This window comes from Arvicola amphibius, chromosome 6, assembly GCF_903992535.2.
Source record: "Arvicola amphibius chromosome 6, mArvAmp1.2, whole genome shotgun sequence".
NCBI classification, from domain to species: domain Eukaryota; kingdom Metazoa; phylum Chordata; class Mammalia; order Rodentia; family Cricetidae; genus Arvicola; species Arvicola amphibius.
The window spans coordinates 25,573,226-25,597,718 of record NC_052052.2 but is presented as its reverse complement, the minus strand read 5'-3'; the positions used below and the strand labels follow the sequence as shown (position 1 = coordinate 25,597,718).

At 48.9% G+C, this 24,493-nt stretch overlaps 2 protein-coding genes across 4 annotated transcripts in view; one reads left to right on the top strand and one right to left on the bottom strand.

Annotated features, from left to right (window-relative positions):
• Positions 1-3,275: 3,275 nt before the first annotated feature.
• Positions 3,276-13,566, bottom strand: Ncdn (neurochondrin). 3 transcript variants are annotated; one of them, XM_038332821.2, is made up of 8 exons: positions 13,167-13,316; positions 12,819-12,888; positions 11,792-11,932; positions 9,746-10,714; positions 7,932-8,173; positions 6,591-6,815; positions 6,035-6,177; positions 3,276-4,785 (listed from the first exon to the last, which is right to left on the bottom strand). In XM_038332821.2, the coding sequence occupies exons 2-8, from the start codon at positions 12,849-12,851 to the stop codon at positions 4,349-4,351; spliced, it is 2,190 nt and encodes a 729-aa protein (XP_038188749.1). In that variant the 5' UTR covers positions 12,852-12,888; positions 13,167-13,316; the 3' UTR covers positions 3,276-4,348. The 3 variants fall into 3 exon arrangements, with proteins under 3 accessions (XP_038188749.1, XP_038188752.1, XP_038188751.1); XM_038332824.2 differs by lacking the exons at positions 12,819-12,888; positions 13,167-13,316 and adding an exon at positions 13,393-13,566; XM_038332823.2 differs by lacking the exon at positions 12,819-12,888.
• Positions 13,567-13,872: 306 nt separating this feature from the next.
• The window catches only part of Kiaa0319l (KIAA0319 like), a 106,746-nt gene continuing 96,125 nt past the window's right edge, over positions 13,873-24,493 (top strand). The window contains exons 1-2 of the mRNA XM_042055227.1: positions 13,873-13,995; positions 16,602-16,771. Of these exons, the coding sequence (XP_041911161.1) occupies positions 13,907-13,995; positions 16,602-16,771 (259 nt within the window). The 5' untranslated portion in view covers positions 13,873-13,906. The remainder of the gene's footprint in view (positions 13,996-16,601; positions 16,772-24,493) is intronic.

Here is a 24,493-nt window from a genome sequence, read left to right as displayed (position 1 = left end):
GCTTTTCCAGAAAAGCCAAGTTCCATTCCCAGCACCCACATGGCAGGAACAAAACATCTGTAACTCCAATTCTGGGTGAGCTGACACCCTCTTCTGGCCTCCACAGGTACTGCACCCATGTGATGCACAGACATACATGCTGACAAAACACCCACCCACACAAAATAATAAATAAATCTTTAAGAAAAGAAGTCTAAGCTGGGCGATGGTGGTGCACACCTTTAGTCCCAGCACATGGGAGGCAGAGGCAGGTGGATCGCTGTGGATTTGAGGCCAGTCTGGCCTACAGAGTGAGTTCCAGGACAGGCTCCAAAGCTACACAGAGAAACCTTGTCTCAGAAAACCAACAGGAAAAAAAAGTTTAAAGAAGTGAAAAGTGTATCTAGTACGTTCCTTGGTACATGTCAGGCAACCAACAAATGTCTATTAAATAAATAAGTAAATTAATAGAAGTTCCCTGGTCTATTAAGGGATTCTTTGGAAGGGCTCCCCCTCCCCGAACATGAATGACCCAGGGAAGCTACCCATAGGAGCTCATGTGACAAGTGATGATTTTGCTTAGTTTTTCTGGGGAGAGGCACGCTCTACAATCTGCTTCTGCTTCTTCGGAGATCAGAAGAGCTGTGCACCGCCAGGGTTTCAGATCAGGCGCCTTCTGCTTCAAGGACAAGGGTTCTACACTTTCTGAAGCGTACAGGTGACAGTTTCTTAATGGACTGTTTTTTTGAGATATAGGGATGGAGGCTTGGGGTACACAGAGATACATACTCAGATACCTCTGGAAAACAGGGGGACACAACAGGCACAGACACATTTATAAGACATGTACACAGGATATTTATTAATAATTTGCACATAGTATGCATACTCAAATATACACAAACTCTCATTTGACATACTTATTTCTTTTCCAAGGCTCCTCTCTCTCTCTCTCTCTCTCTCTCTCTCTCTCTCTCTCTCTCTCTCTCTCTCTCTCTCCCCGTCTCTGTCTCTCTCTGTCTGTCTCTCTCTGTCTCTTTGTCTGTCTCTCTCCATCTCTGTCTCTCTCTGTCTCTCTCTCTGTGTGTCTGTCTCTGTCTCTCTCTCCTTTAGACAGGGTTTCACTGTGTATCCCTGGCTGTCTTAGAACTCACAGAGATTTGCCTATCCCCCCTTCGAGTGCTGGGATTAAAGACATATGCCACCATCGCCTGGCTTCTCCTCTTTTTTTTTTTAATAAAGAAAACGTCTTGGCCTCCGTTGATGACAGAGCTACGTTCCTCCTCCTAATGGGTCAGTCTGGGAGTGTTTGCTGGGATGTGAAATCTGGCACAAGATACCGAGGCTCCATCTGGTGGTTGGAGCTTACCACTGCAGCTCGGCACTGACCCGCCCCCTCTCAGCGGCAGCACCAGGAGCCAACGCTGCTCTGCAAGTTTCAGCCTAGCCCCCTGACTACCCCGGAGCCCAGAACCCTCTCACCATGCCTCATGGAGGACAGAACTCACTCTGGCTTGTGTTTTCAAGATTTGCTGGATTTGGCATGCAGGAGGGGAACCTGACGACAAGGATCGTGGGCAGTAATCACTTGCTTTGCAACCCTTCCTTTTCGTTTTCCCAATCGGTCATTCCCATGAGTCTAAAGAACCTCTATGCTACTGTCAGCTCTCAAATCCGTTACCCCCTCAGACTTCTTTCTGTGCCAGGGGAGGTAACTACTGTTTGGATGTTCCATGAACAACACAAACCATTTCCAGAACAGCTTCCTTCACAAGTCTGTTCCTCTACCAGTGTTTCCCGTGACAGAATGGTCCCACAGGTCACACAGTGGTCAGAGTCAAGAATCTTCCGTTTCCTGTTCCTTGGTCCTCTTCACTTACAATTTCTACGTCCTATTTCCTAAGTCTTATCTACACCATTCTCATTATTACTTAGTTCAGATTTAATACCTCCTGTCATGCTCCCCCTGCCTCCGTGCTTCCTCATCTTTGCTCCCTTCCCCGCCCCCTCCACCTGCACTTGCCCAAGTGGCTTCCAGCATCCAGACTGCTGGGGTTAGATGTACGCCAACCACATCCAGCCAACTCCAGCAGCTCCATTTGCAGCCAGCCATCTTTCTAAAATACAAACTGGATCCCGTTTAATCTGTTCCAAAATCTGCAATCTAGCCCCTCCCTCAGCATGATTTCATATTTAAATTGCTGGGTATCACCTGACGGTGGTGGTGCACACCTTTAAACCCAGCACTCTGGAGGCAGAGGTAGGCAGATCTCTGTGTTCAAGGCCAGCCTGGTCTACAGTGCCAGTATTCTGTTTTCTGGGACTTGTTCGATGGAGACTGGGGAAGCTTGGGATTCCAGGCACATTTTGTTTTGACCTCCGTAGACGTCGTTGTGTATACATTTATGTTACATTACCTGTCTTCTGGATATTAAGCCATTTGTGCACAGGTTAGTTTGTCTTCTATTTACCTGAGAATCCAGTTTTCCAATGGATATTCTTGCTTTGCACAGCCAACCACAGATAAGCAACAGGATGTACTGAGTGTATGCGTTTAGGCTTGGGAGCCTAGATGGAGCCTGCATACAGGACAGACCTGGGGCTCTCCGGCTCCAACCCGACAGCTCTGGCTCCGGGTGGGACCGGCAAAGGGTACCAGGCTTCCCTCCGGCCCTTTCTCTTCTGACTGGGCAGGGAGCACAGGTCAACAGCTGATAGCCTGAAAGTCACATTTGGCTTCCGTGTTTTGTTAGGCCAACAGTGACTTAATTGAAAATAAAGTTTGAGTTGGACTCCAAATAAAAATTAGGATTTCTGATTTCTTTAGAAGTTGGAACACAGCCTGTGAGATGGTTCTGTGGGTAAAGGTACAAGCCACAGAAGCTTGGCGACTCGACATCTGTCCCCAGAACCCACACAAAGGTGGAGAGAACAAACTTCAAGGTCCTTTGACCCCCATGAGTGCTATGGGACAGGCATGCCACCCCAACCACATACCCTAATAACACATTTTTTTAATTGGGGGATATGGCAATGACCCTGGAACTAAGCTGCTGCAAAGAGAAGGGGCTTCTGGGCCCGGCCACATCAACATCTGTGTTTATGAACCTGTTGGACGAGGGCAGAGTGTGTCTAAGATTTCCTTGCATGTAAAACCAGAGCTATGGTGCTTTCTGGGGAGATGAATGAGAACATCTACTAAGTATTCAGGACACACCCTCAGCAGGTGGCGGTGAGCATCTTAAGTCTGAAGGGCACAGAGTAGGTGCAGGGCAGACCAGAAAGGAGGCTTCTCATCACCAATGAACATTTATTGAGTGTCCACATGTGCACAGCTTTGAACTTGGCGATCACAGAACGCACTGGGGGGAAGAGGGAAGCAAGGGGTTGGGTGTATGCGGGTCTCCAAGGGTTCAGAAAGATAGTTCCTGCTGGAGCCGCCAGTCGCGTCTCCCTGCAGAGAGGAGTCTAAGCAGGGATCAGGGTAGAGGAGCTGAAGCCAGGCACCACGGTGGCAGTGGAGTGCAATCACCGGGAAAACATGCGGATTCTAGGGCGGTGTAACCTCCTGTGCCTGGCTCCAGCCAGGCCAGATGGCACCAGGGGCACAGGGATCTGATGCTTAGGTGTCCAAGCAGGGATAAGGACAAGCAAAATAAATAACCCCCAACCCCCATCTTCACCCTGCTGCAATATGACACAAAAGCTCAAGAGACACGGGACCAAGGGCTCTTGGGTCCCCTCAAGGAAGCACAGGTGGAAGGAAGTTCCCCACCCCCCCACTGGTCTGCCTGCTCCAAACTGCCCTGGAAGGGCAGGGGGCAACTCGGACCCTGGGTCACTGAAGTTGAAAGGAAGAACTGTGATGTTAATGGCCTGAGCCTGCTCTCTGTCCAAGAGGACCAAAGGCAAGAACCAAATGGCCACTTTAAAGGGCGCGGACCTTGGGGAGCCAGAAGGGGCACCACAGCCTTGGGGAGGCCACGCCCTGGCCGGCAGGGCACACAGGCTGAGGCAGTCAGCGCCTGCCAGCCCGCTCCTACCCTGGAACCTCCCTCCTGTCAGGGAGCCAGACATTGGGTATAATGACACTTAGTTGCCCTCTTTCTGGGGGCTGCTCCAACCTTCCCCGGCCTGGCGGGGCAACCTCTGTTCCAAGCCAATCCCTGCCCCAGGGGGACTGGGGGCAGGATGCAGTTCCTTATACTTGAGAGGTGGGCATCGTGCCCTAGCCCTCGGAAAAGCCAGAAAGCTGGGATGTTTGTAGGGGAAGTCTGAAGAAGGGGTCCAGTTTGGGGGCTTCAGGGAAGATGCCTCTTCCCTCCTTCCCTCGCTGCCCGCCCCTGGGTCTATCCCTACTGGATGCCCCTCAGGGCTCTGACAGGCACTGCTCCAAGGCAGCCATGCGGTAATGGCTGGCTGTTTCTTCACCTGCTTGCAGCCTCATGGCCTCCCGGCACAGCCGGTTGGCCCGCGCCAATTCTACCAGCACACCCTGGTAGGCAGCCACCATCTCAGGCTTGACGGAGTTGGGGCTGACACTACCTAGCAGCTGTAGCAATTCCTGCGGCCAGCGGGAGCGCAGGGCGGCAGGAGCCAGCCAGGGCAGCAGTGGCACGCAACCCGTGAACGCCTGCATGCCCAGGAACCAGAGCTCTTGCAAGTCAGCCCAGATGCCCTCATAGTCAGGGGACAGGGCCAGCACCGCCTGGTCAGAGCCAGGGGTGGCCCGTGCCACATGGGACTGTGACAGAAAGAGGATGGCAGCTGCGAAGAAACCTCGCGACGCTGGCGTTCCCTGGAGAGCTGAAAGAACGGAGAGAGCAGCGGCATGACCCAGACAGGCACGGGGCCAGTGCCTCCCACTCCCTCCCACATGGACATGCTCAGAGAACAGAAGCATCACCTGGACTCACACTGCCCAGGTTCAAAGCCTACCTTTGACACTTAGAGTGTGACACTGGCTGTTTAAATTTTTCTGGGCCTCAGTCTCTTCATTTTAAGGTGGGGTCAGTAGCATACTAATCTTAGCAATTGGTTGTGAGAATTAAATCTAGGTACACTCATCACCAAGACTTCTAAAGGCACAGAGGGAGGAGTAAGCCTCATGTCAGGTGTTAGAAAGAATCTCCCTTGGGGTTTCCACAGCAGAGACCCAAAGCAGCTGGTGGCCAAGAGCTCGTCACCAAGCTGAGAAGGAACTAATTTGACATCTGACCAGAAGAGGGCGCCAAAGGGGATTGTGCGCAGTGACCCAGCTCTGGCCCACCGGCCATTCAGGGGTTCAGAAGCCCCCTCTTCAGATCTCCAGGAAGATGTTCAACTAATGTAGTAGCATTTGTGGGTAAGCCAGCATTGGATCCATAGTTAGGGGCTAAATGCAAGGGGTTCAGAGATATGTTCCCCCTTCCACGGCAGGGCACCCTGCTGGGATCCCCACACAGAAAACAGGCAGCTGAGGGTATGGGCACATTACACCCTGTTCCCAGGCATCTGCTCTGTTCCTCCAACCTGACAGATGGGGCACAGGGAACAGGCGGGGACAGAGGGACCCAAGCAGACACCCACGGTCAAAGTGGGAGACACTGAGGGCTGTCAGGGGCTGGAGGGGACGCCCTTCCCCCTGCACACAGTCAGGGGTAGGTAGGGCAGGAAGAAGCTGTGCAGAGGGTAGTGGCGATGCGTATCACTGAGTAGGGTGGGGTGCTAAGTGGTAAAAATCTCAATGCAGCAAACCGGGTCTGTGAGTCAGGGCCTGGGTGGGGGCAGCTCCACCTTGAAGACCCGGGATTCAGAGTTCCCAGGCTGCCACGGATTCCAGGTGCCTATGCTTGTGCCTCTGAACAGGTTTGTACCAAACACCCACCAGGCCTTGCCTTAAAAGTCTTTAAAAGGAAGAGACTATTATCATTTTGGGAAGGGTGGCATGGAGGATGGGGAGATACTGTAGAAACTGCCTCTGAATGGGAAAATTCTGCTAAACTGTGTTCTGAAAGTGAGGGCTTAGGTTCGGAACACAGCGAGTCCACTCACATGTTCTGTTCCCAAGGCTTACCTGGAGAGGTGCTAAGAAGCCGGGCCATCAGGAGGCCCAAGGTGGCCACATTGGCAGCCAGAAGCAGTCTCCCTTGTTGCTGCACTAGCGAGGGCAGCGACGTCATCAGGGTGTTCATAAGAGATGTGAAGCAGGCATCGCGCCTGGGGAGAAAAGGAGTGGAGAGAGGGGCAGGCGGAAGGTTAGCCAGCCCTGTCCAGCCCTTCGGAAAACCTGGCACCTGAGGTGTCTAGCTTCACTGGGCCAGAGCTTGCCAGGCCTTCATGCGGCAGAGTGAAGCGTTAACTTTTCGACTTGCAATCCTGCCATCTGGGTTGGTCAGATGCCAACTAGCTGCACTGAGCGATGGCTGGAGCAGACAGGCATGCCCTGAGAGATCTGGGGTTCTGGATCCTCGGGTGGCACTGGCTCGGTCTATTCCGAAACCCACTTATACTAACGAAGAGAGACCTACAGCTACCGGGAAACTAAGCAGAAGGTTGAGAATGGGGTGACTGGGCAGTCCCCTCTGGCTTCCTTGACCTCTCAGCCTCCCAGCCTCTCCCGAGCCCCTCACTTGATCAGGCCTGGCGCGGTGACCACCAGGTTGAGGAAGATGTGACAACAGGTCTGCAGGCCGATCTCCACACTGTCCGGCAGCACCGAGGTATCGTGGCCAGGGGACGTGAGTTCCCACTGCTGCAGGAAGTACTTGCACAGAAGCGAGGGGGCCCCTTCCTTGATCAGGATCTCCCGGGGCCCGTCTTCAACCGTCAGGTGGCACCAACCGGGCAGGAGGAGCCTGGGCACGCGGAGACAAATGAAGGAGATTGGGAGAGATAAGGAAGCTAGGGGACACACTTTCACACGCTTCAGAGAAAGCTCAGATGGCAGTAACGCGGGCCGGAGCTCACGGGGCTCTGCCACAGGGCATGATTATGGCCTCTGTGCTTCTCATCCTCTGAAGCTCATTTCCATCATCCTCCCGAGTGCTGGCATTAAAGGTGAGAGCCACCAACCATGGCCATTTTTATTTTAAAAAGGTGGCAAAGATTTGTGTCAGATTTGCTATGTGGACCAAATGAAATTGTTCTTGAGAGTATACAGCAGAACACCTGGCTCTGTAGCAGGTGCTCAGAAAACCTAAATTCTGTTTCTAACAAAAATCTGGAGATCAGCTGGGCGGGTGGTGGTGGAGCATGCCTTTAAATCCCAGCACTTGGGAGGCAGAGGCAGGTAGATTTCTGTGAGTTCCAGGACAGCCAGGGCTACATGAAGAGACCCTGGTTTTGTTTTTTGTTTGTTTGTTTTGTTGTTGTTTTGTTTTTATTTCTTTTTTTCTTTTTTTTTTTTTTTTTTTTTTTTTTTTTTCGAGACAGGGTTTCTCTGCAGCTTTTTTAGAGCCTGTCCTGGAACTAGCTCTTGTAGACCAGGATGGCCTCGAACTCACAGAGATCCGCCTGCCTCTGCCTCCCAAGTGCTGGGATTAAAGGCGTGCGCCACCACCGCCCGGCTGTTTTGTTTTTATTATTAAAAAAAAAAAAAAAAGAAATCTGGGATTGGCAAGTGGCACATTATAGCTCAGGAGTTCTGTGAAAAGAAGCCCAGAAATGGAAGAGTCAGAACTAAGAAACAATCCTAAGGGAATGCTTGTGACCTGTCAGGGAGCCCAGTTTAGGGGAAACAGGGTGTCCCTATGTGATCCTTGTCTCTTTCATCTATCTATTTTTTTTTCCTCTTTTTTGGAACAGGGTTTTGCTCAGGGACTAGCACTTTCTATGCAGCTCAACTAGGCCTTGAAATCTCAGATATTCCTGCCTCAGCCTCCTAAATGCTGAGATTACAGGCATGTGTCACCATGCCTGAAATCCTTTTCTTTGGAATGGTCTGACTGGACAAGCCACAACTACAAACTCACCGGAGAGCATCCCCTGGCCAGGAGGGCCCTGGGGTAGTGGGGGAGATGGCCAAGTTAGCCACCTGCTGCGAAATGTCATTGGCCTCCTCAGCCTCCTCGTAGAGGGTCTTGGCATAGCGGACAAGGAAGGGCAGCAGTTGGCACACCTCCTTACGCAGGGATGAGGTCTCCTCAGCCAGCCAGGCACCCAGGATCCGCACGGAGGCAAACACGAAAGGCTCTTTCTGTTTCTCTGGCCCCACCTGTTGTCAAAGACCCGAATGAAATGAAGTAGAAGTAGAAATTGCCCTCTGCTCCCCCAGCCTGCCAAGGACACTAGAGGGGAATCCTGGCCTGCACGCCCATCAAAGATGGGCACCGAGACGGCTCAGTGGGCAAAGGTACTTTACAACCTCAGTGTGAGTCCCAGGAATCACATGGTAAAAGGAGAGAACTGACTTGTCTTCCAGCCTCCACATGTGTGCTGTGGCATGCACGCACTGCCCCTTCACCCCATCTAAGAAACAGATAAATAAATGTAACTTAAAAAAAAAAAAAAAAAAAAAAAGCCAGGCCGGGCGGTGGTGGCGCACACCTTTAATCCCAGCACTCGGGAGGCAGAGGCAGGCGGATCTCTGTGAGTTCGAGGCCAGCCTGGTCTACAAGAGCTAGTTCCAGGACAGGCTCTAAAAAAGCTGCAGAGAAACCCTGTCTCGAAAAACCAAAAAAAAAAAAAAAAAAAAAAAAAAGGAAAAAAAAAAAAAAAAACAGGTGGTGGCGATGTACACTTTTAATCCCAGCACTCGGGAAGCAGAGGCAAGTGGATTTCTATGAGTACAAGGTCAGTCTGTTCTACAGAATGAGTTCCAGAATAGCCAGGGCTATACAGAAAAACCAAAAACCAAAATCAAACCAACGAACAAAAAATTCTGAACAAAACAAACCTCCCTGCCCACTCCCAAGAAGGGCACCAAGCCTACTTCTACCTGAAACCCAGCACACGGGAGGGGCTCACCCACAGGGGCTAGTCACCTAGCAGGACCCCAGTGTAGACAACTCAGTCAAGTTGGTCTCAGACAACATGCCTGATGCTGAGACCCAGGTCACACACCCCTAATGCTCTACCTCTTACTAAGGTAACAAGGGGACCAGGGGAAACTCGGGGGTCCACAGTTAAATGGTAGTCCTTTAGAGAGGCTCTGAATTAAGGGGCTGGGGGAGAGACTTCCATTAAGTAGTGAGGAGTCACTCCTATTTGGGTTAAATCGGAAAAGGAGACCAAACAGAGAGTAGCATAAGTTACTACGTAGAAGGCTGGTGAGTCCAGAAGCTGAAGAGACCATTCACGTCTCAACCCTAACGGAGCAGAAGAGGCGGCCTCTCAAATACAGAGTGGACAGGATGGTGGGGGAAAGAGATTTAGCAGAAACTCTACAGAGGCGGGAACCATGCCATTCCCTGCCCCCCACCCCCGCACCTTTCTCCTGCATTCCACAAGTTTACATGTAAGACACATAAATATGTAGGCATGCTGATATGTAAGACAATGGTGTAGCGTGAGCAGAAGAGACTGCTTCGATTTTGATGTGTAGAGTGTGTGAACCGGGAGTATATGTGAGTGGGAGGTTACTGTGTTGTGTGTGCTGTGATCAGAGCGCACATATGGTGTGTGGTATGGTGCTTGTGTGGAGGCCCACGGCAGGGAGGGAGAGGGAAGGAGGCTCGGCCACACACTACTCCTAGAGTGCCTGCTATAGAATCAGCCAGCGTGTACTCGGAGGCATGCCATCTCCCCATTACACTCCTAGCTCCTCTGTAGGCCCGTGGCCCCTTACCTGCAACAGGTAGTGAATGACAGCTCCAATGGCCTCCTTCATAATGCTCACAAGCTGCACTTTCTGAGGTTCCTTCAGCAGGGACTGCTCACAGCGGGTACACTCCTGAATGCCCAACTCCATGAGGGCATAGCAGGCGGTTACCACATCCTCCTTCACCTCTGTGCCCGTCTCCTCCAGAGCCAGCCTCACCTCCACGCATGCCAGATTCACCAGGAGGGCCAGAAACTTGCTCCCAGAGCTGCCCACTGGGATCCAGTCGGAGCCGCAGGCATGAGCCAGGCGGGCTGCCAGCTTCAGTGCAGGGTTGCGCTGCCAGGAGCTCAACTTGCTTCCTAGGATGCGTGCCAGCCCGGCCTGCAGATCCCGGTGGCATTCAGGGGGCACAGTTGTTGGGGGCAGAAAAAGGGGCAGCAGCTGGCAGAGCTCAAACTTGCTGGCATCCTCAGCTCTTTGGAAATCCTCACTGAGGCCTCGCAACACAGCCAGCAGGTCGGGCTCCGCCTCCTTCCAGCACTGTGTCTCTGCAGCAGCCAGCAGCCCCACCAGGAGTGCCAGAGCCTGGTCAAAGCCATAGCCATGCCCCAGGTATGCCTGGCACAGGGCAGATACTGTGCCACCAGCAATGAGGTGCCGGGGCCCTCGGGGTGTGCCTGCAACAGCTGTCAGGCACTGGTAGGTGTCATCAATCATGGAACGGCGGGCAGCATCGTCAGGGTCCCCCCGGGCTGTAAGGAATGTGCTAAGGATGGGGATCTTGTTTAGGACCTGGGGATGGCTGGCTAGTTCAGGGTCGCTGCAGAAACAGGCCAGCAGGGCCACACCCAAGGCCCGGAGAACGTGGTCAGGGCAGCCATCAGGTGCCTCCTTAGTAGTCAGGAGCCGATTGGGAAAGGTGAAGCCAACGGCATCAAAGATCCGCCGTCGAGTTTTGGCATCAATGTCACCTGCTTTGACTGCCTTGGTCACCTATGGTGGGTGGGAGGTAATGCACCATCAGCAGGATGAAAAGACACACAGCACAGATTGTCCTTTCCCTGTTCCCTGGGCACTGAGGGCTAGCAGCAATGGGTTATGCAATGGGATCCATCCTGGGGTCATTTCATCCAGATCCTCCTTTCTCCCTGGAGCCAGACAGGTGTGAGCGCTGGGATCCCTGTCATCTATGATTATCTTATGGAAGGAGGTCCAGTGGCCCCTTAACCAGTCATTTGGGCAAATGGTCACCAGGTGTCAAGTCCATTAATCCATATGCCCACAACCTGGGATGCAAGGGGCTTCAGAACCCATGTTTACAATCCTCGAGGGATGCAGGGTCCTCCCCTAACTACTTGTCTCCAGAGAAGTCTCTGATCCATTTCCGCCACCTTCTCACGGGAAATGGCTCCTGTGTCTCGCTGCTCCGCATGTCAAAACATTTCCCCTTACGTTTCACCTAAACACCTCCTCTGCTGCAGTGTGAGCCCTTGACTCCAGAGCCTTCTCCCTGTTGCCATGGCAAACAAGCAACTGCTGCACTCCCTCCTCCCTTCACCCCCCACACACCAACTCACCCCCCCCCCCCCCCAGCACTGCAGCTCCTGCTCCGCTGTCCCCAGCTTGGGTTCCTCTAACAGGCTCAGACCCACACCACTGCTTTACTTTTCACACACCTATGGCCACTCTGGCCGTCTTCTAGAACCTGTCACTAGTTACTTCTAATCCTGCTACTCTTCCAGGTCCAAGAAAAGCCACCCCAGCCCTCAAGTACTCTGCACTAGTTACAACCTGCTGCTGTTACCCTATGAGTCAGCTCCCATCTGCTCTGGGACGCCCCAGAAAGCAAATCCAGGCAGCCTCCTCCATGGTCCCAGTGCCACAGCCTTATTCACCTCCACCCCCCTCCCTCCCAAGGGAGAAGAGTACAAAGGTAGAGAGCTCTTGGGCCTTTTCGGTGTCTCCAGGTTGCTAACACCACTTAGATATCCCCGGAGACTTGCTGACCCCATTCTTTGGGTGCCCTCCTGTCCAGCCCTCCCACCTTCCAATTATCAGTCAGGTCCTTACTAGCAGCAGGGCTGCAAACTGCTCGCTGTCATTCTTGGCCTCACGGAGGGCTCCCAGGTAGCGCTCCAGGGTGGGGTTTCGGCTCTCTGCCTGGTTCAGAGCTGGCTCACAATCCGAGGCCATGATGCCCGCCTTGCCCAACTGTGAACACAAGAGGGACTGAGCATCCCTCTGCAGAGGAGGGGCGGGGGCGGGGGTGGAAGTGGAGGATGTAGGGAGGGATTAGCACAGAGGGAGGGGAGGGTGGATTTGAAAGGGTGGCTTCCTCATGACTGACCTCCCTTGGGGGGGAGCCCCTTTAAGAGGTTGGACCTGCAAATTCTTTAGGATGAAGGGACCCTGGTCCAAGGTCACCTCCAGAAAAGTGGGAAATGAGGACCATGCACACTGCTGCTCAACTGGACAGCTCTCCCCACCATCTAGAAGTGGGAAGGAGCTGGCTCCACTGTTCAGCAGCGCCTGGCTCTAGACACCGGGTTTTATCTCTCTCCAGGAGGCACATGGGGAGTGAGTGGTGAGGACAGACAGGGAGGGATGAAGACATACACGGGTGAAGTTCGATTATCCGGATTCACACTGACAAGGAAGAAAAGGACATTCTAGGGTTCCTTTCCCCTCCCTTCTTCAGAGAAAGTAGATTGGCTTCAACAGAAGTGAGAAGGCAAGCTCTCCAGAAAGGGCTTTGAAGAATCCCCTGAGGACCCACCCCTCCAGCCAGGACTCATAATCGCCCCCGCAGCCTCCCTGCCTTCTCTCTTCCCTCCCTCGGGCAGAGGCTGCAGAAGCAGGAGCTGGAGCTGGAGCAGCAGCAGCAGCAGCAGCAGCAGCAGCAGCAGCAGCAGCAGCAGCATTAACCCTTTATGCTCCCTGTACTCTCCCTGCCCATCCCGCTACCGGCACTGGCTGCAGAAGGAAGGAGAGGGGTCAGGTAGCTCTCAGGATAACAGACTCCAAAAGCCGGATAATCGAAGCGGGGCTGCTGTGATGGAGAGATGAGAAGGGGAGAAGGGATCCTGGCGGTCACCACCTGTCCCGCCGCAGCCAGGTCACAACACGACATTGATGAAGTCGAACGACAGAGCAGCGATGAGATCACACTTCACGATGGCGCGGTGATGTCACGGAGAGATCACAGCGAAATCACGACATGAAGGGGGACAGCCCCCAAATATGATAGAGCAAATTTTTAAATTATAGATAGATAAATACTGAAAGGGGCTGTGACAAAATGGAGCCTCGATAGGGCACGAGGATGTCGCGATATGGCGCGATGGAGTCGCGATAGGGTCTCTGGGGAGCCTCGGCATCGATCAGCGCCAGCTCGGAGAGGCTCCGGCTGAGATGCAGGGGAGGGCTTGAAGGGGGCTGAGCTCACCAGGCTGCGGCCCCGAGCGGCGAAGTCTTTCTCCGGGCGCGATGCTCTGGGAGCCTGGGGCCGCTGCTCACGCCGCGTTGCCCACTCTTGGCTCCAGACAGCTACAGCTCCACCCCCACCCCCGCATCGCTCTCGACCAATCAGCGCTGTCCTCACTCCTCCCCCTGGCCAATAGCGCGGCAGGGCGCTAAGCAGTAGGGGGGCGCCTCCAATGCGGCCATCTTACTTGTGGGCACTGCCCGAGACTGAGGGCTCGGTGCTCGTGCAAAGAAGGCAAGGTGCAGCCCGTCTCGAGGCGAAAGGCTGAGGGCCCGGACGTCCTCGCTTGTGCGTAGTCCTCTCCTCAGCACTGCCCCTCCTCCCATCCCGGGCTCGCGGCTGGAATTGAGCTTCCGGAGGGTGGGGGCGGGAGGGCTGGATCAACATGAGGAGTGTGTTTCCGGGTCGAGCCCTGGGAGGTGGGAGGAGGCGGCGTTTCCGGCCGCGGTCGCTGTCCAGGGAGGCTGAGGCAAGAGGGAGCTGTCCGGGTGGGGAGCCAGCACTTTCTTCTTTCTCTTTCTCCTCCTCTGCGTGAGGGGAGAGAAGGTTTGGGGCCCCTGAGCCCATGGACCGGGAGGAGGCGGAGGCCGCCGAGAGCCGGCACCCCTCTATGTGGTCCTGAGCCCCGGTAGGTGGCCCGGGCGGCTGACTGCCAGGCCGAGGACCATGAGCTCAGGGGAGGGGCAGAGGCGGGATGGGCGATGCCTAGGGGTACGCTGGCCCGGCGTTGGTACCCGGAGGTGGCGCTCCTGAACGGGCCAGGGCAAGTCAGCAGCTTCTGGCCTTGCAGGTATCAGAGTCTCAAGCTGAACCCCCGCTTTGGGGCTCAGGCCTGGTCAGGCAGCTCCCTCCATTCCCTGACAGAGTGGCAGACCAGGCGCTGCGGTCTTGACACCCTCGACCTCTGTAGCCTCGCCTCAGTTGCTGTCTCTGGTGTTTGACATCGAGATTAAAAGGAAAAAAAAAAAAAAGTTGATACAGGATAAAGGGGGCGGGGTTGGGCACATTGGCGAAACCTGCCTCCGTGGGATTTTTGACACTTATGCCCCACAGAGGGTCCTGCGGTGGCCGCAGTGAGCACAAAAGCCAAGTGTAGGGAATCAAAGGAGAAAATCTCAGGCGGGGTTTCAGGAGTGCTCTGCCTGCTCTCACCTCCTGGTGGTTGTGGCCGATCGACAATAGACGCTGTTGAAGCACAGCCGACTCTCCTTGTGCTTTCTTGTGATTAACAGACTGGAAACCAGGAACGAGTTGGAAAGACGACCTCCTGGAACAATCTGTTCATTTTTTCAGCTATTTGGAAAACAGTGTCTGCAAATATAAGCAAAGCTATTCATGGCAGTCTGTTCTGTAACTTTCTCAAATATGTAAGACCTTCCCCCCCCCCTTAAAGCTTTATTCTTGATTACTCACACCCGCTGAATAGACGTGCTCTGTCGTTATTCAAACATATCTTATCGCTGTGTACATAAAAGGAGTTCCACGTATGTAGCTGACAGACTGAACTATGATACATTCCCCATCAACCTGAAGTATTAAGTAAACATTGCCCCCTGCTCTGTCAGAACAGCTGCTGCAACAGAGTGCTTTTATTTCTGGTGTTCTTGTAACGCCCTAAATGCCAGAACTACTGGGAGCTTTTCATTTGTCAAGTATTGTGGGGGTGTGTGTTCTCGCTCTGGGTTGTCACGCTTTGATTTGATAACAAACACTTTGGATCTCAGTGGTGTTTTGTTGTTCCTGACTCTGGCCAGCAAGTCTTTAACTGGACCCTAGCAGCGATTTGTGCCCATAGGCAATTGTAGGTTTCAGCCAAGTCAATGGCAAGGGAGTGCAGATGAAATTAGCTGTGCCTTTCTCACGCACTTGTAACCAGTTTGCTAGTCCGACGGTGTCTATTACTCCTGTTTTCAAAAGCCTGTTCCTTTCCTTCTTGCTTTTCCCACCCACCTGCCAGGATATTGATGACAGGTGTTGAGTCACCTTTAGTCTCCAATCCTTTTGTGGTAGGCAGAAATATGTTGGGTAAGAGCCACGCACTCACACTCCATCCTGGGAGGCTAGAGAAGTTCCTGGGTATACTTTCTTAGGCTTCATTTCACAAACTCCTGAATGTGTTTGTGGCCACATGCCTCTCTTCCGCTCCTTGTACAATTACAGAAAAGCTAGAACCAGGAATGGGTGGGAGAGAATGAGAAAGAAAGTCCTTCAGGTGCCTATGGCGCAGTGAAAGACATTGTCTCAGTTTGAAGTGGTATGTTTGTGTCTCTTCATTTCCTGGCATTGAAATCCATTCCAGGCAATTCTGGTGTTCCTGTATGCTGGCTGGAGGTGAGGGCTAGGGTTGTCAACTTGTGTCATTTGCCAGGTGTGGATAATATTTAGAAAGATTTTTAATTTTTTTTTTTGTTTTTTGTTTTTGAGACAGATGTAGCCTTGGCTGTCTTAGAACTCACTCTGTAGACCAGGCTGGCCTTGAATTTACAAAGATCCACCTGCCTCTGCCTTCCAAGCGCTGGGATTACAGACATTCACCACTACTACCAGCAGAAGATTTTTAATTTTTTTTTTGAGACAGTGTCTAGGTTGACCTTGAAGTCCTGGATTTAAGCAATTCTTCCTTAGTCTTCCAAGCAGCTAGGACTTTGGTATGAGATACCATGCTTGGCCGACAGATTTTTAATTGCTTTTTCAAAACCCTATCAACTCATATGTTGTCAAGATTTATCCAAGAGGGAAGAAACTTCTGGAAAAATCAGTGTCATTCTCCTCTCCTCTACCCCGTATGTCCTACAGTCACTAGATTACAGAGTAGTCAGCACAGTGCAAAATTTAATATGTGGGGAGAAGCGTGCAAGAGTTGAAGATAGGGATTGTAAATGATCTGGAGCCAGCAGATGATGTAAAAGCGTAAGCCGGGTAGATTTGTAGGGTAATGATGGTGGGGATGGAAGCAAGCTGGACGGTAATTGCTGTGCCTGAAGAGACTCATCTTGAAAATCAGTTAGAGGAAGTCCAACCTCTTTGTAGATAGCAGAGTACTTTGGTCAGAGTCACAGAGCAGTTAGGAGGAGAAGTGGAAAATCAAAGCTGCTTCCTCAGGTTGGTGTTCTCACCCATTCTGTCACAGATTTGCTGTTAGGTTAGACAATAGTGGAATGTAAGTGCTCCTCTTTAACAGCAGATTCATTTTATATCTCTTGCTCTGTTGTTACACTGATAATTACAGGCTCTGCCAAAGCTCAGGCTGAAAACTTACTGGCAGGGATGAACAATTGAAAGACACACTTGAAATTTCTCTTTCTCCTGATCTGTCACATTTTCTAGCATTCCACATTTCCAGGAATCAATTATTAATTACTTGGCATATAATTTTGTCTCCTTCTGTCTTTCTAGTGTATTGGTTCTGCCTCTCTGGAAGGCCATGGAGAAGAGGCTGGGAGTCAAGCCAAGTCCTGCTTCCTGGATTTTGCCAGGATATTGTTGGCAGACATCACTGAAGCCGCTGAGAAGCCTGTACCTGCTCTACACTTTATTCTGCTTCGGCACTCAGTGGTTGTCAACAGGTATCATTTTTGACCTTTAAGATTTAACCCCTTCTGCCCTGCCCCCCTCAAACAATCAGCATCCCGAATTCCTGGGTTCGGTTTAAAGACCTACCAGAAAGCAGGAAAGCGACCTGCTGACAGGAATGGCCATTATTTTGGTGGGTGTTTGCTTGTTGGGTTTGTTTTGTTTTGGAATCATGATATGAATTGAATTTTTTTCTTATAAGGGAGAATTGATATTCATTTTGTCATTTTAAATTTTTTATTTTTATCTGCACTGGTGTTTGACTTGCATGTCTTTGTGAGAGAGTTGGATTCACTGGAACTTGAGTTACAGACAGTTGTGAGCTGCCATGTGGGTGCTGGGAATTGAACTCTGGTCCTCTGGAAGAGCAGCCAATGCTCCTAACTGCTGAGCCATCTCTTTAGCCCTTATTTTGACATTTTATAAAGGCAGATTGAGCAAAACAAAGCAAACAAACAAAACTTTTCAGAGTTGGGTAGATTGGGGTCCCGGAGCTGGACATTGTAATGATTGAGGCCTAGGGCTCATTACCTAATGGTTTCTTATTTTTAAAAAAATGGATTTCACTTATGTAGACCAGGCTGGCCTTGACCTCATGATACTCTTACCTCACTCGATTTACCTTGTTGGAATATAAGATTTGCCTTGTAGCTTGACCTGAGAGAGAACATATAAAAGCATGTGAAGCTCTGTGAACATACGTGCTCAGGGAATGATGCTTTGTTTCCTTTCTTAGAGGGATCCACATTTGGTTTTGGTTTTGAGACAGGGTACCACTGTGTAGCCCTGGCTAACCTGGAACTGGATATGTAGACCAGGTAGGCTATAAACTCATAGAGATCCACCTGCCTCTGTCTCCCAAGTTTAATGTTAAAGGTATGAGCCACCGGTGATGACTGGTGACATCTCACTTTAAAGAGTTGTATTTTTTACTTTTATTTATTCATTTTTTTGGAGAGGCTGTATGTATATGCCATAATGGTGTCTGTGTAAGGTTAGAGGACAGCTTTTGTGGAGCCTTCTCTCCTTCTACCTCTGTGTGGATTCTGAGGATCAGAGTTAGGTGGTCAGGCTTGCTAAGCTGAGCAGTCTCACTGGCTCTGCTTGTTGTTCATAGAAAGGAACCATGTTGACAGACTTCACAGAATATACTTTCCTCCTCAAGACTACCTTAGAGCCTCTTGTCAAAAGTTAGTGTCAAGAAGGCTAAATGTCAAAAGCCAAATTTCAAAATACCCTTGCTTGCCTGGCAGTGGTGGCACACGCCTTTAATCCCAGTACTTGGGAAGCAGAGGCAGGCGGATCTCTGTGAGGTTGAGACCAGCCTGGTCTACAGAGCGAGTTTCAGTACAGCCTAAACTACACAGAGAAACCCTGTCTCGAAAAACCAAACCCAAACCAAACCAAACAACAGACCACTTTCTGTCTTTACCCTTTCAGGTGTTTTTTTGTTTGTTTGTTTGTTTGTTTTTTGTTGTTGTTGTTGTTGTTGATATGGTTCCTCGCAAAGTATGGAGTGTGAGAAAACAGCAGCTTGAGAAAGTCTTTGAATGTACCTTTACTCTGGGCAGTGACCAGCCTTCTGCTGTAGGGACCACTGCTATGGCTAACTGTTTAGCTTGCGCTGAATGGCTGTGAAGATTTCTGTTGCCGACATGATCTTGAGAATCAAGTAATTACTGTATTTAGCAGTTTTAGTAGCACTGACTGTGGGTTTTGTTTTCTGGCTGTGGTAGCTGATGATTGCATGATTATAGTGGTGGAGACTGAGTTGATAGAAAGCTGACCCAGATATTTTTTTATGGAAGATGATGCTTTGTTGACTAGTTCTTGGTGTTATTCTATGTAAGGTAATTTGAGTGAAGTAATTAATTTAGTAACATCACATCGAGAGACTCACTTCTTTGGAAGTGTACCTACCCCTGCCAGGCTTCGAGAAACATCACATACCTTCTCATTGAATTTTTATGATAACCCTGAAATAGATAGTTTATGCACATTATATTAATAAAGAAATTGAGACCCAGAGAGAGAGAAGGGCAAAATGACTTACTAGAGTCACATAGCAAGAAGTCACACAGCAGAGCAAGATCCTAACTCAACTTGTTTGCTGATGCTTGTTTTCTTTTTCTCTTCTGCCGGTATGCCTTCTGGCTCCAGGTGGTTCTTGGAGGACCAAGTTGTAGTAGTAATTGTTGTTGTTGTTGTTTTTCCCAGAACCATGACAAGAAGCTGAAAGAGTCAGAGCACCAGGGGAGGACAACATGATTCTGAGACTTTCTGTGCTTTTCACTTACACTTGGGTTCAGAATAGAGTTGTGAGGGAATTTCAGATTTAGATAAGAAATTATTTTTAACTTAGCCTGATGAAGATTAAAGTGAAAATATCTAGGGGCTTGGGATCTGGGCAGGTGGTAGAACACTTGCCTAGTGTGCAAAAGACACTAGGTTCAATTCCACACTGCAAAACAAAGAAATAAATAGTACAGTTAAGAAAGATTAGCTGCCCTCAAACAGTGCTAGAAAATTTGAACAGAAAACATTTGGCATAAATATCAGGATATCTAAAAAGTTCATGGCTCTTAACTTAATTCCCCTTTCAAGGATTTTGGGGTTGGAGAGATGGCTCAGTGGTTAAGAACACTGACTGCTCTTCCAAGGACCCAGAGTTTGCTTGAACCTGTATGGTGGTTCACACCAACCTGTAATTCCAGTTCTAGGGCATCTGATGTCCTCTTCTGACCTCCGTGGGTCCCAGGCATAAAAGTAGCACACATACATGCAGACAAAACACTTGCCCACGTAAAATTTTTAAAAAAGAATTGTTGCTTTTGTTGGGAATTAAGGGGAACTGGAGAGATGGCTTAGTGGTTAAGAGTATTTGTTGTGTGTGGGGCATGGTGGCACGTGCCTTTAGTCCCAGCACTCAGGAAGCAGAAGCAGGTGGATCTCTGTGAGTTTGAGGCCAGCCTGATCTATAAATTGAGTTCCAGGACAGCTAGGGCTGTTACACAGAGAAAGCCTGTTTGGAAAAACAAACAACAACAAAGCTTTTGTTGCTCTTCCATAGGATCTGAGTTTGGTTCCCAGCACCTATATCAGGTGGTTAATAACTTCTGGTCTCTGAGGGCACCTTCATGTATTTTTGCATACTGAAACACAATCACACTTAAATAAAACTGAGTTTGTCTCAGATACATAGCAAGTGTGTGCGTGTGTCAAAAACTAGGCATGGTGATGCATGACTGTAGTGCAATCCTTTTGTTTGTTTTCTGTGCGTGCGTGTGTGTGTGTGTGTGTGTGTGTGTGTGTGTTTTGAGACAGGGTCTCTCTATGTAACTTTGGCTGTCCTGTAACCCAGTGTGCAGATCAGGCTAGCCTGGAACTCACAGAGATCCAGCTGCCTCTGCCTCCCAAGTACTAGAATTAAAAGCATGTGCCACCATGCTTTTATGTCTGTGTGAAGGTATCAGATTCCCTGGAACTGGAGTTATAGACAGCTGTGAGCTGCCATGTGGGTGCTGGGAACTGAACCCAGGTCCTCTGGAATAACAGCCAGTGCTCCTAACTACTGAGTCAGCCCTCTTTTAATGTAATCTTAAAAAATTTCTGTGAGTTCCAGGCCATATTGGCCACAAAATAAAGCCTTGTTTCAAAAACAAATGACTGGGCTGGAGAGACAGAGATTTGCTGCAAAGCCTGACAGCACTGGACCTCCATGTGGATGTAGAGGATGGACTTACAAGTGTCCTTTAACCTTCGCACACACACTGTGACACGTGTACATCCAACATAGGCCCACACAAAATAAATACTAGAAAATATAAACAGTTTATCATAAGTATATCTTTAGATAGTTCTTGTGAATAAGAGCATTCACCAATACTTTGTACTGTGAAACATTGCATTTGCCTGTCCAATAGCACAGCAATAATGTTTTTGCATATTTATGTGATGGATGTTGTTATAGTTACTTTCAGTGGTCAGTGTGACACAAAACTAGAATCACCTAGGAAGATTGGCCTTTGGCCAGTCAGTGAGGAATTTTCTTATTTGCTAGTTGATGTAGGAGGGTCCTGTCCACTATGAGGGTTGCCATCCCTAAGCAGGTGGGCCTGGGTTGTATAAGAAAGGTGGCTGAACAAGCCAGTAAGCAACTCTGCTCCTTGGTGTCTGCTTTGAGTTGCTTAGGCTTCCCTCACTGATGTGACATGTAAGCTGAGATGAGCCCTCTCCTCCTGAGCTGCTTTTGGTCATGGTGTTTATCACAGCAGCAGAAAGTGACTAGGACAGATACTCTGTAGTGTTCCCTACTTTAGAAGAATGAGTATATGGGGACACATCCTAAACTAAATGGTAAAAACAAGATAAACAACTGCATGTTTGCTATGGTGTCAATGGTATGAAATGAAAAAAAAAATCACATAATAGAAATCATGAATTATATGAATTCTTACTGACAAAAATAACCAAAAATAAGGGAACTCTGTAGTTGCCACCTCTTCCTGGGTACCACTTAGTAGTCCCTCATTTGGTGAATCTCTAGGAACCCACTGACTTCATTTAGTTGGCTTCTTTTCATTTCTGCATTGGGCTCAGTAGTGAAGGCCACTGCTAGAAATGAATGATTATGATTTATCTGATAAAGATACCCTGTTTTCCTTGTGAACTATTGAGTTAGAGTTTTTCTGTATAATTTTACTGCTATTTGATTTGAGAATAGCATTTTGGACCTTGTAATTGTCATTTAGAAACAAATATCAGATGACCCTAAGAACTTGGAAATTCCTCAATAGTCAGTCAGTTTGTTTGTTTTGTATTGTTTTTCAGACAGGGTTTCTCTGGGTAGCTTTGAAGCTTGTCCTGGAACTTGGTCTGTAGACCAGGCTGGCGTTGAACTCAAGGAGATCTGCCTGTCTCTGCCTCCCAAGTGCTGGAATTAAAGGCGTGTACTACCACCTTCTGGCTTAGTCATCTTCTTGAGAGCAGGAATCTGGCCTTTTTGCTTATTGAGATATTATTCTAAGCAAGCATAAAATTTGGCATATAAATGTAACAAAATTATTTGTTTACTGAATAAGTACATTAGCAATAAGGGGATTATCCTTTGAGAATTAAGCTAAAGCCAACATAAAGTAGAGGTCTACAAAAATAACTTAAAGAGACATAATACCTTTGAAACCAATAGATGGGATTAAAATCTGAATTATATTAACATATCCAAACAAGAATGGATATATCTGAAAAGTTACGGGTGCATGGGGCACAGACCTAATTGATCTTGGAATCCTAAAACAAGGATATAAGCCTAAAGGTAGCAGTTGATTCTGGAAACTTCCTTATCTGCTTCTGAGAAGGAGATTGCATACCTGGTTAATGATTAGAGAATTTAGTAGGACTCTGGCTCTAATTGAGGAAGTAGGATAACAAGGAGTGCAGTGCAGCTCCTGTCCTGGAAAAATATGCAGTTTGATGAGAGAAACAGACAGACACTAGTATATGCTAAGGGAAGGGATGGAGGGATTCAGGCACTATGCTACGGGAACCAGAGAAGAAACATTTTGCGTAGAGGCTGTCTTAGCTGGCGATTCTATTGCTGTTAAGAGACACTATGACCATGGCAACTCTTACAAAGAAAACATTTAATTGGGGGGGGGGGCTTGCTTACAGTTTCAGAGGTTCAGTTCATTATCATCATGATGGGGAACATGGTGGCATGCAGGCAGATGTGGTGCTGGAGCCGAGAGTGCTACATCTGGCAGGCAACAGGAAGTCAACTGAATGTCACACTGAGGGAAGCTTGAGGAAAAAAAAAAGACTTCAAAAGCCCACCCCTAGGGCTGGAAAGATGGCTTAGAGGTTAAGAGCATTGCCTGCTCTTCCAAAGGTCCTGAGTTCGATTCCCAGCAACCACATGGTGGCTCACAACCATCTGTAATGGAGTCTGGTGCCCTCTTCTGGCCTGCAGGTATACACACAGACAGAATATTGTATACATAATAAATAAATAAATATTTTTTTCCTTTTTTTTTTTTTTTTTTTTTTTTTTTTTTGGTTTTTCGAGACAGGGTTTCTCTGCAGCTTTTTAAGAGCCTGTCCTGGAACTAGCTCTTGTAGACCAGGCTGGCCTCGAACTCACAGAGATCCGCCTGCCTCTGCCTCCTGAGTGCTGGGATTAAAGGCGTGCGCCACCACCGCCCGGCTAAATAAATAAATATTAAAAAAAAAAAAGAAGAAGCCCACCCCCACAATGACACTCTTCCTCCAACAAGGCCACACCTCCTAATAGTGTCCTTACCTTTGGGGGGCATTTTCTTTCAAACCACCACAGAGGTGAAGGGAGTCCTTTCCAAAGCTGACACCTAAGCAGTTTTGAAAATTGAATTTGAATGACTCAGAAGGTATTCCCAGGCAATGGGCACTAGAGAGCAAAGGTATAGAGGATGTGGATAAACCATGCACCACTTAGTGCTTCTGGAAGGGCAGTTCCTGAAGGGGTCAGGAGTGGCCAGATGATAAGGAGTCTTGTTTGCCATGCTTAGAAGCCTCAGTCTGAATCTTTTTCAGAGAGGTTGTCTACAGATTATCTCCTCTGTCGCTCGGGTAGTCCTTGACTTTTCCATCCTTATGACTCAGCTTCAGCTTCTAAGTATCCCAGGATTGCAAACCTGTGTCACAAGGCACGGCTCAAATTCTCTCTTTTCCAGTGTTTTCATTTCCCATTATTTCTGCAGTGCTTGTGCATGTTAGGTAGGTTCTCTATAACTGAGCTATGTACCCAGCTCTGGTTTGGGGTTTCTTTGAAATACGGTCTAGCTTTTGTAGCCCAGGCTAGCTTGGAACTGACTGAATAACCCAGACTGACCTTAAACTTGCAGCAGTTGGTATCTCCCAAGCACTGGTATTGTAAGCATGAGCCATCACACTTGGTTTCAATTCTATTTTTTAATAATTTATTTTTATTTAATTTTATTTGCCAAGACAGGGTTTCTCTGTAGCTTTGGAGCCTGTCCTGGAATTCATTCTGTAGACCAGGCTGGCCTTGAACTCACAGAGATCTGCCTGCCTCTGTCTCCCTAGTGCTGGGATTAAAGGCATGTGTCACCACCACCCAGCAGAATTTTAATGTTTTTATTTAATATTTTAGTTTGCAGAATGAGTTTAATACCCTTTTGTACACATATTTTATCTTGTTTATATTCACTCCCTGTTCTCCCATTTCTCATTTCCCAGATAATTCCCTTTACACTTTCATATATATATGAAATTTTAAAAACTTACATATATATGTAATATATATATAGTATATATAAAACCTAGATTCTGCATAAGAAAACAGGCAGTATTTGCTTTTCTGGGTCTGGTGACATAATGCTCTCAGTGCCATCCACTTTCCTGGAAATCATGTAGTTTCATTCTTTATGGCTGAACAAAGCTCTATTGTGTATATGTGCCTCATTATCTTTGTCCATTTGTCTCTTGATAGGCATCTGGCTGGTTCTCTGTGTTCTGCCTTGACCCTCATTATTTACTTCTAGCTATTACTTTTGGATTTAGATTGTTCTTGTTTTTCTAAGAACTTAAATAATTTATTTGAGATGTCTCTGATTTTTCACATAAGCACTCACAGCTGTAAACTTTCCTCTTAGAACTGCTTTGCTGCATCCCAAAGGTTCTGTAAGTTTTGCTTTCATTTTATTTGCTTCTAGAAACTT

Coding starts and splice junctions, on each gene's coding strand:
- Ncdn (XM_038332821.2), bottom strand. CDS start 12,851: ATGTCGTGTTGTGACCTGGCTGCGGCGGGACAG. Junction 8,174..9,745: donor TCATTCACTACCTGTTGCAG/GTAAGGGGCCAC, acceptor CTTTGACAACAG/GTGGGGCCAGAGAAACAGAA. Junction 4,786..6,034: donor GCTTCTTAGCACCTCTCCAG/GTAAGCCTTGGG, acceptor CCGTTCTTTCAG/CTCTCCAGGGAACGCCAGCG.